The sequence below is a fragment of the Ailuropoda melanoleuca genome, chromosome 16 (assembly GCF_002007445.2).
Source record: "Ailuropoda melanoleuca isolate Jingjing chromosome 16, ASM200744v2, whole genome shotgun sequence".
Taxonomy (NCBI): domain Eukaryota; kingdom Metazoa; phylum Chordata; class Mammalia; order Carnivora; family Ursidae; genus Ailuropoda; species Ailuropoda melanoleuca.
Genome location: NC_048233.1, coordinates 59419815 through 59436464, shown reverse-complemented (window position 1 = coordinate 59436464; position 16650 = coordinate 59419815). Strand labels below are relative to the sequence as shown.

The following is a 16650-nucleotide window of genomic DNA, read 5'->3' as shown; positions in this document are numbered from 1 at the left end:
AGTTGAGACCACTAGTAATCCTTAAGGGAACAGTTTCTATAGACGGTTATGGATTGGATAAATGAAAGGCAGGTGAGAAGCTGAAGGTAGTGTAGACTTTTAAGAAGGCAAGTAATGAAAGAAAACAATGATGGGTGTGGTATTTTGGTAAGGAAAACAGTCAAGGAGAGATTTCAGTCCTTGTTGCCTTTTTTTTTTTTTTTTAAGATTTTATTTATTTATTTGATAGAGAAAGCACAGCAGCAGGAGCATAGGGCAGAGGGAGAGGCAGGCTTCCTGCTGAGCAGCTAGCCAGACACAGGGAATCAATCCCAGAACACCCAAGTCCTTGTTTGCTTTTCGCCTAGGGCACTTTTGAGTATGTTTGTAGGCTGAAGAAAGATACCAGTGGAGAACAGATAAAAGACTGGAGGGGCAAGCAAAATTAGTTGAACTGAGTCCCAGAGAAAATAGAAAAGGAGCAAGGTTAATCTCTCCACAGATGTAGGAGTACAAAATAGAGATAAAGGACAAGATTTATAAATGCCAAGATGAAGATAAGGAGGTGGGAATTACATGGATTCAGTTCTTTAGTATCTACTTCTGTGGTGCTGTAGAAAAGGTCATCAACCCATTCTAAGTATAAATAGTTCCCTTACCTTTCACTAGTTATTTTCCCTTTAACATCTGCAACACACATATTTAGTCCTTCTTATTGGCTTTAAAGTGCAGAAGTCAGAAACTTTTTTATATTCCTACAGCAATCTTCTATATCTTATTTCACAAAGTACTCATTTCCTTCCCCCCCCTCAAAATGTATTTTTGAAAAATCTTAATATAAGGATCACATAGGTTGGCTACCTACTGATAAGGAAGTGTAGGAGGACAAATACTTTCTCCAACCTAAATGAAGATCAAATAACTTTAGCAACTGGTTAATTTTTCCCCATTTTGTTTTGTTATAAATGGGAACTCCACAAGAGCAATGACTGTGTTTTATATACCTTGTCAATGTATTGCAAACACTGGGGGTATTAAATAAATAACAAAAGGGGATAAAGTTTCCAAATAATAAAGTTGACTATAACCCAGTCACAACTGCTGCTAGTCAGAGGCTGAGCTTAAAATTACCGAGAATAAAGCATACACATCCTTAATCATGATGTCCAGAAATGTGAGTTACATTTTGGTAATTACAACTTTCAGTTAAGTCATAAATATTTATGGAATATTTTCTATTTGATTCATAGCAACCTGATGAGAAAGTACCAATATTATCCTCATTTTAAAGTGAAATAAATGAGGATTCAAGAGATTAAAGAGCATGCCCAAGTTTGTATATCCAACTAATATATGCAGACCTGGAATTCAAACTTGTTTCCTGAGTTCAAAGCCAAATGGTGTAATTTATACTGCTATACAGACTCCTCCTCAATTTAGCACCTGTAAGAGTTGGATGATAACATTTTTCCTTGTGAAAGAATAAGGAATCATACTATTTGATAGTTTAACAACGCAAATTTTCACCCTGTGCAAGGCAGACAAGTATATTGTCCAAAGCATAAGGATGGAGTTTAATGGACAGAAGCAATTATTCAAGATGGAGCATGTTCTATCGTTTGACTTCACCTTTGTATTTTAGTGCCTGGGCAATGTTATATTTAATAGGGCATAAGCTAATGGTAGAAAACTTGTTCGGTATTTAAGGTAAAGAATTGCTTAAGGAAATATGACATTAGCAAAGAGGCAACCTTCTGCTTTGCATATCAGAGCATTAAATTTTATTTATTTTATTGTCCAACAATTTTGGTAGATTATGGCCAAAAAGTCTGTGAAGAATTTTAAGGTCCATCTAAATAACAGGCATTATGAACTATCACCATTGCATCTTAAATAATTAATTCTACTGAACTTTTTAATGGTTTGGGAAATTTATGCTATAACCAGACTTATAAAAAATAATTTATATTTAAACTTTCTCTTAGTATTCCTGCAGATCATGCTGTGTGTTACCAAACATTAGTTGGAAATAGTAGCTATAAACAGATGAAATTTGAGAAAATAATATAAAAATAGTTATGCTTGTTATACAATCCAGCCTCTTTAGAATATGATGCTGATTTTTTACAAACCATGCTTCATTCAACATCGAACATATGGCATTGTGGTTCTTAGAAAAATATATCTCTATCAAGATTCCTATCACCAAATTTATATTTGTGAGGCACTTCACAAAATTCCCTTTTATTAACACTTACCCCTTTCTATTATAGAGTGTTGCATACACACAACTAATCCATTAGATTAATACAGCAATCACAAAAACTCAATAGAAAAGTAGCTTAATTAGATTAACTACACAATTTTGACCATAAGCAATTTTAGTTAATTTTTATCCATTACAAAGCTTCTAACAGGTAGGACTTGGTTTGTGAGTACATGCTAATATTGCCTCAGATTTCTTTTTCTACAGTAAATTTGAAACATAATGCCACCTCAGTTGGTATAAGAAATTCACATATCAATGTGAACAGAGAAAGGGAAAAGGAGTTTAAAAACAAGAAGAACAAATCAAATACTTCATTTTTAATGTTATCCATTTACTATATAAGTAAAGCAAATATGTTCAGGCCAGGGTCCCACTGAAGGGAGCTGTCTTGTCATCTGTTAAACTAAATATTCTATAAAAATGTGCAAATGGCCCTAAGTAAATTTAAAATATACAGTTTTTTTTTAAAAAAAAAAGATAAAAAGAATATCTAATAAAGGATTAATACCCTAAATATATAAAGAACTTACACAATTCCACACCAAAACAAATAATCCAATTAAGAAATGGGAAGAGAACCTGAATATGCATTTTTCCAAAGAAGATATATAGATGGCCAACAGACACATGAAAAAATGCTCAACATCACTAATCATTAGGGAAACAAATAATCAAAATCACAATGAGATACTACCTTACACCTGTCAGAATGTCCAGTATCAAAAAGACCTGGAATAACAAGTGTTGGCAAGGATGTGGAGAAAAGGAAACCCTCATGAACTATTGGTGGGAATGTAAATTGGTGTAGAAGTAGTATGGAGTTTCCTCAAAAAATTAAAATAGAAATGACACACAACTCAGCAATTCCAGCACTGTGTATTTAGCCTCTCAAAATGAAAACAACTAACTCAAAAAGATATATGCATCTTTATGTTTATTGCAGCATTATTTACAATAGCTAAGCTACGAAAGCAACCCAAGTGTTCATCAACAGATGAATGGATAAATAAGATGTGGTATATGCATACAATGGAATATTACTCACCCATAAAAAGGATGGTATCTTGCTATTTGTGACAATATGGCTGGAACCAGAGGGTATTATGCTAAGTAAAACAAGTCAAAGACAAATAACATATAATTTCACTTTTATGTGGGATCTAAACAACAAAAAAACCAAACAACAACCAAAACCAAACCAAACCAAACCAAAACCAACCCAGAAACAATCATAAATACAGAGAACTGAGTGATTTCCAGAGCGCAGGGGATTAACAAGATGGGTGAATTAGGTAAAGGGGATTAAGAGGTACAGACTACAGTTAAGTCACAGGAATGAAAAGTACAGGGTAGGGAATATAGTCCATAATATTATAATAGTGTCGTAAGGTGACAGATAGTAATTACACTTATCGTGGTGAGCATAGTATAATGTACAGAATTGTGGAATCGCTATGTTGCAAACCTGAAACCAACAGAATATTGTATGTTAACCACACTTCAATTAAAAAAGTCAAAAAATGTCAATCACCTTAAATTGAGTAAATTCATTAATTTAATGGATAATATTGTATAAAATAAAACTATAAAAAAGAAGAGAAATGAAAAGTGTTTTGGATTTCTTCCTAGTCCTAAAAAAAAGTTTATTTATATAAGTAATTTCTACACCCAACATGGGGCTCGAACTCATGACCCCAAGATCAAGAGCTGCATGCCCTTCCAACTGAGCCAGCGAAGAACGCCCCCACCAAAATAGTTTTTAATGTTACGTAATGAATATATATATATATTTTTAATGAAATAAAAGTACAGATATAATTTTTTCATTTGTTGTATATTTTGAATGTTCCATTAAGAACTATCTCATGTTTTGGGATGCCTGGATGACTCAGTCTGTTAAGCATCTGCTTTAGGCTCAGGTCATTTTCCCAGGGTCCTGGGACTGAGTTCTGCATCAGGCTCCTTGCTCAATGGAGAGCCTGGTTGTCCCTCTGCCTGCCGCTCCCCCTGCTTATGTGTACTCTATCTCTCTGACAAATAAAGTCTATTGCTTTTTTAAAGAACTATCTCATATTTTTTTGAGAGATCTGAAATGAAATTAAATTTTTTTAGAAATCTGCAGTGTAGACTCATTATTTCTACTTATTTAAAAACAAGAATCAGAAAAAAGAATTTTATAAACCTCTGAAGATATGTAATACTCTGCAAACACTAAAGAAAATATGACTTTCAAATGCTTGCAAGTGAATTTTAAGAGATATAAAAAACCTACTTAAGCATACATACTGTATTCTCATATAAACTATTGGTTGTAACATAATAATTCAATATAAATGACTTTGACCATAAATCACATATCATATATTATATGAAATAGAAAAGAGATATAGATACAATTCATGTCTCCCAAAAGACCCTAGAACTCCAAAGACTATACAGTAACTAATAGACAATATTTAAAACAAAATGAATATACAAAATAAAAATATCAACTAAAAACTGTATACAGTTATTAAATTTAATTTCTTATAAGCGATGAACTAAGAACTGATGTACCTCTTAAGAACTGATGTATTACACAAAGATATTGATGCTGTATTAAAATGACTGGTAGAAAGCAGTTGATAAGAAATTCAGAAATGTAAAACAATTGATTGTTTTATATTCATTATATTTTATTGGAAAAGAAATACACATTCGTGTTAATAATCAGTGTTTATTTTCTGTATGTATTGTTTGGATTTCACAAAAACATTTTATTTAAAACGCATTCATGTATTTTATTATGCATTCTACAGCAAAGCCTAAGAAGCAGGCAAGAATCATTGTGATAAACAGCCTAATTACAGAAAGTAGCTCCTATATTTTTACATTACAACATTTTAAAACAATTTTGTGTTTATCGAAGGAAGGATTTTTTTCATGCATAGTCAAGATTTTCTTCTATCACAGTATTAGGTTCCCAGGGCTGCTGTAACAAATTACCACACATTGGGTGGCTTTCAACAACAGAAATGTATTCTGTCATGGTTCTGGAGTTGGAAGGTCTGAAATCAAGGTGTCAGCAAAGTTGCTGGCTCCTACTTAAAACTGAGGGAGAATCTCTTCCATGCTTCTCTCCTAGCTTTTAATGGTTGCCAGCAATTCCTGGTGTACCCTGGCTTGTAGATCATTCTAATGTGTTTTTATCTTCATGTGCCATTCTTCCCTGCATCTCTGTTTCTCTTCTTCTTCTTCTTCTTTTTTCTTTTTTTTAGATTTTATTTATTCATTTGAGAGAGAGAGTGAGAGAGAGAGAGCGTGAGAGGGAGGAGGGTCAGGGAGAAGCACATTCCCTACTAAGCGGGGAGCCCAATTGTGGAGCTCGATCCTTGTCCTGAGCCAAAGGCAGACACTTAACCAACTGAGCCACCCCGGAGCCCAACTCTTCTCTTCTTATAAGGACACCACACACATTGGATTAAGGGCCTGCACTGCTCCAGTATGACTTCAGCTGAACTACTTAAATTTATAGTGATCATCCTGCCAAATACCTTCTGAGAAAGATGTGAATTTTGGGGGGGAATACTATTCAACCCAGTGCAGTCACTTTCCATTTAACATTAAAGAAAAAAATCCCCCTTGTATACATGATCCAAAAATGACAGATGAAATAGGTAAATCATTGTTGAATTGAAGAGTGTGATCACTTATTTTCTAAACAGATACTTGGATGGGAATGTACCTTTGGGAATCTTTCTCATTCACAAATATGACTTATATGCAAGAGAAACTTAAATGTTCTTTCAGGAAGATTCAGTGGAGTAACCTAGATATTCCTTTTTTTCTAATTTGAGGACACCTCTCCCTAGAATATTTTCTAATTCTGCACAATAAGAAATCAATTCCACTGCAGAATTGCTCAGATTTGAATAAAATCTACAAAGTGGCAAACAAGCTTGAGAATTTAAGTTAAATATTAGAGAGGTAGATAAAGTAAATCTAAGGTGAATTCAAGTATTTATTTTTTATCCTTTGCCCATACTTATGTTGATATTTTATTCACTTAAACTCACCAATTCAGAATCTGTCATCATAATTGAGAAGATGAGTTTTTCCTATATTTGAATAGTTTATTAAGCATATTAGTAATATAAATATGATTTTAGGGATAACTGCTTAAGAAAGCAATCATTTATATATACCTTTAATCTACATGCCAATGTATCCTTTAATTATATCTCTTATTCATCCTTCAAGTCATAATTCAAGAATCACAAGGACAGACCCGGTTTCCTTCAGTAAGTGAAATCCCTACCATAGACGTTCTTGCAGTACCCTGTACTGCTTCTTTGTAGCTTTTACCACTGTGTTAGTTTTATATTGATTTCTGTGATTATTTAACTACCATTACTCTTCCCACTAGACCATATACTCTGTAGGACAGGTACTGTGAGGTATGTATTTTATTCACCTTTGTTTCTTTGACTAGTTAGTACTTGGTGAATAACTGGAAAAATTAGAAATGCGTATTTACACATAAAAAGTTGATATGTGAATCATGAATCAATCTCCTTAATATGTTAAAGAATCCTTTACCAAGTAAATGTCTCCTAAATATTTTACTATTACAGTTACTACTGGGTAAGTAAAAACATTAGGGGCACATTCATTTTAATATCTTTAATATATAATACTCTTTTCTATTTCAAACAGACTTGGTTGAATTATTTTGAATAGCTCAATTAAAAAATGAAGGATTCAAAAGATGACAGATTTTATTATGTGTCAAAGGCATTCTGGGACATTATTAAAATAAACATAAGTTTCATGAAACATTCTCTATGAGAGATATTACAGCAATTCTGCATTTTTTCTTTGCAATGTGAAAAAATGGTATATATCATATTGTAAAATCCCTTTAAAACAATGAATACTATAATTTCAAAAGTGACATCAGTATGATGCATTTTAAAAATAATACTTGAAAATTTAAAACCTATATTTAAAAAGAACCACAGTACTACTTAATTATTCCTAAATAGAAATTAAAATTTCTTCCATGATCATTACTAATTATTTGATCCACAGAAAGTCTGTTGCAAATCTGAATATCTAAATTCAGAATTTAGAGCATGCAGATAAATGATAATCTCTCTCTTTTGACAGCTTGAGTTTACATATTTAGATAAATACACATAGTACTCTTCTTTTAAAAAAATTTCCTGATTAGAGAAAGGAATGCATTTCAAAAGTTAAATGTAATGCTCACATAAACACTAAACACATTTTTCCAGTTTTGAGCTGCTGCTGCTCCTTTAGTTGAACTTCCTGTGTCATGCTAATATTTCTGACATTTTCTTTCTGAGGAAAATAATGGTAAATACTCTTAATTTCCCCACATATATAGTACATCTCTTTCTATATATATCTCTCATACTTTCTTCTATTAAGTTGTTCAGTAATATCACATAAAAAAAAGAGAAACTGTGAAGGAAAAACTTGAAGGGTCAAATGATGAAAACTTTCTCATAATTTGATGGCTGCTCTAAGCTTGGCTGAGCGTGCTCTGGGGTTATCCTGTACATCCCGATCTTCTGGAGTAAGTACTTTCTTGTGTATCAATTCCCACATCAAAGGGGCCCTGCCTATAGAGCCTCCTTCCTTGTTTTCATGACCTGAACCCAGTTGTGATGCTTGTATCACCTTCTGTCTAGCACTGAGGTTAAACCTTTCTGTCATGCTTATCCCAAGCAGGAATCGTTTCACAATGCGATCCTCTAATGAATGGAAGGAAAGGGCAACAAGGCGGCCACCAGGTCTCAGAAACTTCTGAGCTGTCTTCAATCCTGTGTAAAGTTCATTGAGCTCATTGTTCACAAATATTCGGAAAGCTTGGAAAGTCTTGGTAGCAATATGGGTAGATCGTTGGAGCAAGTCTTTCCGTGCAAAAACAGCAGAGGGTGGAAATGCACCTACAAATAGATTTTGTAAAAAGAGGAAAAGAGGACAGGAAAAATTAATATTTTGCACTGTAAATCTACTGGGTTGTGTATGCATATATTAAAGAAACTATTTCATTAGAAAATTGTGGCAGTTCTCAGTAAACTTGGTCTTGGCTGGATGTTCTTATCTTCTGGTATTTATCCCAAAGATATAAATATAGTGATCCGAAGGGGCACATGCACCCCAATGTTTATAGCAGCGATGTCCACAATAGCCAAACTATGGAAAGAGCCTAGATGTCCATCGACAGAGGAATGGGTAAAGAAGATGTGGTGTATATATATACAATGGAATATTATGCGGCCATCAAAAAATGAAATCTTGCCATTTGCAATGATACGGATGGAACTAGAGGGTATTATGCTAAGCGAAGTAAGTCAATCAGAGAAAGACAATTATCATATGATCTCGCTGACACGTGGAATTTGAGAAACAAGGCAGAGGATCATGGGGGAAGAATGGAAAAAATGAAACGGGAAGAAACCAGAGAGGGAGACACACTGTAAGAGACTCTTAATCTCAGGAAACAAACTGAGGGTTGCTGGAGTGGAGGGGGTGGGAGGGATGGGGTGGATGGGTGATGGGCACTAGGGAGGGTATGTGCTATGGTGAGTGCTGTGAATTGTGTAAGACTGATGAATCACAGACCTGTACCTCTGAAACAAATAATATACTATATGTTAATAGGAATATATATGTGTGTGTGTGTGTGTGTGTGTGTGTGTGTGTGTGTGTGTATAAAGCAAGTAACTGACTCCTATTAGGGAAAAAATTCTTATCATGTGAAAAATTGTAGCTCTCTGAGGTAATAACTATGTTTTGCAATACATACATGTATCAAATCATAATGCACCTTAAAACATAATGTTATATGTTAATAAAAAAAAAAAGAAAATTGTGGCATTTCATCCATTCTTACATTTTATTTCCAAGCATTCTATCAAGATTTAAACTACTGTGTCAGAAACAGCTTTCATAACTCATAAGAGTAACTGGAATCAAACAAGGAGTAGAGAAAGAGGCAGACAAATATTTGAAGAAATAGTGATTAAAAAACTTCCCAGCTTGGGTGGAAAATATTAACTCACTGATACAAGTTCAGTGAACTACAAATAGAATAAACAAAAGAAAACTGCATCTAGGCATATCATAATCAAACTAATACAAGGTAGAGATAATCAGGAAAACTTTGAATACAATAAAGAAATACATTACATAAAGGAGAACAAAAATATGATTAACAGTTATTTTCTCGTGAAGATAATGGAAGCTATAAGATACTGGAATAACATTCAAATTGTTGAGGAAAAAAATCTGTTTTCCAAGAAGACTATGTAAAACTGTTCTTCAGAATTAAAGGTTCAAAGACATTTTTAAATAAATAAAGTGAGAGAATTCTTCGCTAGTATGTCTGCATTCAAGAAATGCTAAAGGAAATACTTCATGCTGAAATAAAATGACACCAGGTGATAACTTGTATATACAGAAAAAAAGAGATTATAGATATATCCATAAAGATACCTACATATCTCTCTATATGAGTTCTTCTCTTAATTTCTTTAAAAGAACTCTTTAAATGAAATTATAAAAATATTCTTTTACATTTATGTGCATTATAATATAGGTATAGATTTGTACAAAGGATTAGCGTGGGTAAATGGAACTATATTTTTGCAAGATTCGTATGTTGTACTGAAAGTTGAAGTTCCATACTGTGGTCCCTAGAGCAATCAATATAAGTGATGCAAAAAATAAAGCTAATAAGCTCATGGAGAATAAAAATAGTGCACAAAAAAATTATTACTAAACATAAAAGATGGCAGAAGAGAACAAGAAAATAGAAATGAGACAAAGAGAAGATGAATAGTAAAATGGCAGACAATAAAAAACAGATAAATCAATAATTACATTAGGTATACAATGTACTAAATACTCCAATATAAATGAGGCTATCTGACTGAAGAATAGCAGGACCTAACTATACATTGTCTACAGGAATTTACAGAAATGTACTTTATTTTTTTTTAAAGATTTTATTTATTTATTTATCTGACAGAAAGAGAGAGCACAAGCAAGGGGAACAGCAGAAGGAGAGGGAGAAGCAGGCTTCCTGCAGGGAGCCCGATACAGGGCTCAATCCCAGAACCCTGGGATCATGACCTGAGCCAAAGGCAGATGCTTAACTGACTGAGCCACCAAGGAGCCCCAACAGAAATATACTTTAAATATAAAAATACAAATAAAAGTAAAAGTAAGCAGAACGCTGTGAAAGGATATGCCATGAAGACAGAAGCATAAAAAAGAGAGGTCATATTAATATTAGAAAAAACAAACTTTTAAAAAGGAGAAAGAAACATTTCCCATTGAGAAAAAGGTCAATACTGCAGGAAGATACAACTGTAAATGCATATGCACCAATAACATAGTTCTCAAAATTTGGACATCTCCGAAAAAGATACACATTTGTAAAAGCAATTGATTTTTGACGAAGTTGTTAAGTTAGTTCAATGGAGAAAGAACTGATTTTCAAAGAAAATGATTATCACAAAAGAAGATGAACTTCGACTCTTACTGCACACTGTACACAAAAATTAATACAAAATGGATCACAGATCTAAGAGCAAACACTAAACCTAAAATATATATCTGACAAAACTCTTATCCAGAATATGTAAGGAAATCTCACAACTTAATAAGAAGCCAAACCACCTATGTTCAAAAATTTGAACAAACACTTCACAAAAGATACGTAATCAATAAACATATGTAAAGATGTTCATCATCATTAATCATAAAAATGCAAATTAAAAACACAACCAAATGTCACTACACATCCACTAGAACTGCTAAATTCTAGAAAGAAACAAATTACTGAAACTGACCCAAGAAGAAATAGATAATCTGAATAGAAGTCTTACAAATGGAAGGATTAAATCAGTAAACAAAAGCAACCCATAAAGAAAAGTCCAGGCCCAGATGGCCTCACTGCTGAATTCTGCCAAGTATTCAAATAATTAAAAATATTACTTCACAAATGCTTCCAAAAAATTGAAGAAAAGAGAACACTTTTCAAATTACGTTATGAGGCCAGTATTACTATGAAACTAAAACCAAAGGCATCACAAGACAATTACAGATCAGTATTTCTGATGAATCTAAACATTAAAATCCTCAACAAAATACTAGCAAACTGAATTCAGCAGCATATTAAAAGGATTATACGCCATGACCAAATGGGATGGTCATGACCGAGGATGGTTCAACAAATGAAAATTGATCAATGTAATATGTCACATTGACAGAAAGAAGGAAAAAACCCACATGATTATGTCAACTGATGCAGAAAAAGAATCTGAAAAAATTCAACACCCTTTCATGATAAAAACACTCAAGAACTAGGAACAGAAAGAAAGAACCTCAATATATTGAAGGCCATATATGAGAACCCAAAGCTAATATTATACTTAATGATTAAAGACTGAAAGCTTTTCCTCAAAGATCATGAACAAGACAAGGATACCCATTTTTACCACTTCTATTCAACACAGTCCTGAAAGTTCTAGTCAGAGGAATCAGACAAGAAAAGGACCAAAAGGCATCCAAATTGGAAAGGAAGAAGTAAAATTATCTCTGTTTACTGAGGACAGGATCTTATACGTAGAAAACACTAAAGATTACATATACACAAACACACACACACAAACCGTATGAGACCTAACAAATGAATTCAGCAAAGCAGCAGTATATAATATTAACATACAAAAGTCAGTTGTGTTTCTATCCTTAATAATTAACAATACAAACAAGAAATATAAAAAACTCCATTCACAATGGCATCAAAAAGAATCAAATACTTAGGAATAAAGTTAACAAAAGAAAGGTAAACCTTACGTTACAGAAGCTACAAACAATATATATATTTTTAAATTGTTTAAGATGGCATTACTCCTCCAAATTGGTTTAAGATTCAATGCAATCTCTATCAGATCCCAGCTGACTTTTTAATACAAATTGACAAGCTAATTCTAAAATTCACATGGAATTTTAAGAGACTCGGAACAGCCAAAATGACCCTGGGCAGGGGGTGAGGGGAAAAGAATGAAGAAGGAAGACTCACACTTAGGGATTTCAAAAATTTCTAAAAAGCAATGGTAATGAGACAGTGTGGTGCTGGTACAACAATGGACATAGAGATCAATGGAATATAACTGAAAGCCCAGAAATAAACCCATATATATCTATGAGCAACTGAGTTTTGATAAGAGTGTCAAAGCCATTCAATAGGGAAAGAACGGTCAATTGAACAAACAGTGTTAGGACATCTAGATAGATAGTCATATACTAAAAAATGGAGTTGGACCCTTAAATCACACAGAAAAATTAACTCAAAATGAATCAAAGACCTAAATGTAAGAGCAAAAACTATTATAAAATTCTTTGAATTTTGTCTTAGAAAGAAAACATAGGGATAAATATTAATGACTTTGAATTTGGTAAAAAAAATTCGTAGATATGACACCCAAATCACAAGCAACAAAAGAAAATTGTAGTTCATCAAAATTAATTTTGTTATTCAAACGACACCATCAAGAAAGTGAAAAGACAACCAAAAGAATGGAGAAAAAATTGCAAATCATGTATCTGGTAAGGGATTAATATATCTAGAATATGTAAAAGAAGAAAATTACAAAATGATGCATGTATGATACTATTTACATTTTTAAATATGCAATCAAAACAAACAAGCTCCATCTAGTTTTCAAGAATAGAGATAAACAAAAAGTGTTGATTTTTAAATAAATCAATAAATATAACTTTCCTTATACTTACTCCGTTGGCATACAAATATGATATGAAAGTACCATGTTCAATGAACTTTTACAGGAAGTTTCTATTTAATTTTTTTATTTGATCATGTCTTAAAATTTTTGTTCCTAGAGAATATTATGCCATAGAGATGTAATCCTTGCAGTCCAGATTTTCTATGGATGAAGATCAGAAAGCACGGTTGCAATCCTGGCACTTGAGTTTCACTAGCATGCTTCTTAGAGCAAAGTAAATTATACAAGGTTGATACCTTATTTCACCTTTTAGTAACCTGTAAGTCCAGTAGTACATTAAGACACACTTGATTAATCTTCTTGGGAAACTGGATCAGAAAATGAAAGAAATAATATCTTACTTGTACCAGGGAGCTGAGAATCTGGCTGTCTAAAGTTAACCAAATCCATGGTATGGGTTCACTCTTTCATCCACAAAAACTACTTTGCTGAAAGGCTAGACGATGTTAGATGTTAGGGAATTTATATTCTAACAAGCAGGTCTCTCAGAAACATAACATCAAAGTTAAAGCTGAAGAGGGTGGTCAACTTTTTTCTGTTTGCTATTCAATCTCTCCACTTTCCACAGATAGAGTTCTGGTCACTGGGAAATGTGTTTTAAAGCATTCTAAGATCTGAACAAATATGCAGCTCTTCATATTTTAGAGCTTGGATTTTGAGGACACTTCAGGAAGGGTGTATTCCTAAGACTTGCATGATTTAAATCTTGCATAATTCAAAACTAATTCTCTCAAAGAAAAAAATGTATTATAAAATAAATTTCAACTCACATGTATTTTGATGTAAAATAGGATGTAAACATCCATTTTTTTAAAGCTTTTTAAATTTTATTTTTAAAGAGACAGTATTGTCTGGTAACTTCTGGCCAAGAGGAAGGAAGGAGACATCCTGATGTCCCTCCTGCTGCTGCTGTCACCAGGAGGCTGGAGGAGACAGGATGGGCGGGGCGAGCACTGTCTCTTAAGAGGTGGACACTGAGGACCGTGTAATGCATAAGATAAGAGCTGTGTTTAAACTGATGATGCGCAGTCACGACAAGTACTCTGAGCGTGAACACTGCTCCGCAGTCTGTGTAGTGACTTGTGTGGGGTTAGAGTCCACGTCTCCGGAGCTTTTACAAGGAGTCTGTTCTGAGACGCATCTCCGCTCGCCCGGCACAGCAGACACATGCCAGCCACAGCGTGTGAACAGCATGTGCGCGGGCGGGGGCCCGGCCTTCTCATAAGAAGAAAACAGGTTCAGCAGGTTATGAAGGTTAAAACAAAAATCATGACAGTAAGTCCTGTGCCCTCTGACCCCATGGGGGCCTTCCGTATTCCATGATTACTTTCCGGGGAGGAGAGGTAGGGAAAAGGGCAGCAGATACAAGTGCTTTGACTTGTCTGTTCATGTTTTACTTTGACCTGATTAGGCAAGAAAGGAGAGAGACACTTTCCTGGTCAAGGATCTATCTGGAAAGAGGCCCCAGCTACTGTTTCTGTTTGAGGTCTCTGGGGTAGCTCTTGGAGCCCACAGAGAAGAGGCAGGGTGGGATGGGGATCCCCTCCTGCTGGACTGGGAGTGACACCTGGGTATAGGAAGCAGCTTGGCAGCAGTGCCTGTGGGATCAGAGGATGACACAGAAAGACCCAAGCTGGGGGCAGGGGGGAGCACATGAAGCAACAAAAAATGTAGCATGTTTTTGCTTTAATGCTTTAAAATTTTGTTTCATAACATTATCCCTAATATTTTGTAGAAATGAAATGGATGGCTCAACATGGCAATTGCTTAGCATTCTTGGCATTTTATCGCATTTCAAAGACAGCTATTTGAGGACGTGGTTATTAACAGTACTGAATTAGCCATACCTGATTATATGTTAACCAAATTTGATGAAATAACAGAAAGGAAGAGAGCTTAATAATATTTGCTTGATATTGTCAATGAATATATTTTCAAAAAATAATGAAACTAGAAAATGTTTAAAATAACAAAATATCTGAAATCACCATGTAAATTCTAATATAAACAACAGCATGGTTCATTTGACAGAACAAAGTATGGTAGGCATTTCTCTTTACCAGCTAAAAAGGCACCTTCCTGTGGCAGAGTTATAGTTTATAATTCATTCAGCCAACTAGCTGTGAAACTATGAGATTCCTGACTAGTTCTTTTGAGGGGATCTGTTTTTATTTCAAAGTATCTCACATAAAGTGAGAATTTATTCATATTTTATATTATGCAACTTCATGTTTATATAATTAATATTCACTTTAAATATATCCACACTGCATATGAATCTGCAGCTAAAAAATTAAAACGACTGTGATCAGTTTTTTCTTTATAAGGTCTAAGTAGGCCTTGTCAATGTCATATCATGGAGAAAGAAAATAAGAGCTTCCATTTTATTTAGGAATGGTCTTAAAGATAATAGGATAACTCCAAACCAGGAAAAACTTTTCTTCTGGGGCTTTTTTGTTTTTGCTTAGGGAATCCTAATCTGGACTATGTGCAATGGGTTTCCTGGATAGGATTTCGAGGGGAGTCCTATCAACTCCACAAGTCACATCCTCATGGATCAGATGATAAAGGACTGCAATGGACAATGTGTTCTACGGAGATTTTTGGTGCCACTCTAGGGATCAAAAGTACATATCATGCCTTATTTTAGATAAGTTCAATTTCCAGGGATACCCTTCCTTTATAAACTTGCACTTTTGTTTCCGTAATTTATAGGAAGAAAGGTTGACAATGCAGATTTGATAAAATGAAATTAAAAATAAAAAAAAGAATTTAAACAGCATATGGTAATGGAAATTAAAATGGTAAAAACAAAACATCAACTGGCAATGGTACAGATAGACAAGAAGACAAGAAAAGACAATCCTACTATCAAGGATTAAGCAAGGTGTTTTTATCTGAATTAGAGAGTTTAAAGATAATTAGTAAATGTCATGTGTCTATAACGTAGCAAAAAAGGGTTTGCTTGTGTAAGTCACTGGCCAGAGAGCAAGGGACAGAGTCTCCTAGGTAGGCAGAGACTATGTGGGAATATCTGCTGGACTCTCAATTAGGCCAAAGGAAGAAAAATATTAATGAGACCTGGTCCTTGCCCTTGAACAGCACACTGTTCTGCAACCCTTCTTTCTTCCTCCACCTCTTTCTCATATCCCATATCCTGTTATCAGAGATAGAAACTGGTCCTCTCTACTCTTCCATTTTCTCATTTTAGTCACAGATCTTGTATGGCTAATTCACTTGACTAAGGCATAGTAGGTAAGACAGAAAATAGGGACTCATTTGATTTGGTCTTAGGGAAAATCTCCTTTTTGTGTTTTCTAGTCCACCAATGGACTTAGTTTACACCAGACTAATGTATATGCATTCTAAGTGGGAAGAGATATGCACTTTTCACACTCTACTGCAATTACTAGTTTACTTGTCTGTCTCAGTACCTTGACTTGTAAATAGGAGCTATTTCATGTTCACTCTTCATATCCCTCGTACTTAACAGAGAAGCTTGTGATTCTCAACCTTGACCGCACATCAATCACCTGTAGAGCCTTTGAAAAAATAAAGATGCCTGGCCCCAGTCCA

The 16650-nt window shown here is 34.1% G+C and overlaps 1 protein-coding gene across 1 annotated transcript in view; it reads right to left on the bottom strand.

Moving 5' to 3' along the window:
• Window positions 1–6280: 6280 nt before the first annotated feature.
• Window positions 6281–16650, bottom strand: part of METTL15 (methyltransferase like 15) — a 178401-nt gene continuing 168031 nt past the window's right edge. The window contains exon 6 of the mRNA XM_002920432.4: window positions 6281–8202. Coding sequence (XP_002920478.1) covers window positions 7757–8202 — 446 coding nt within the window. The 3' untranslated portion in view covers window positions 6281–7756. The remainder of the gene's footprint in view (window positions 8203–16650) is intronic.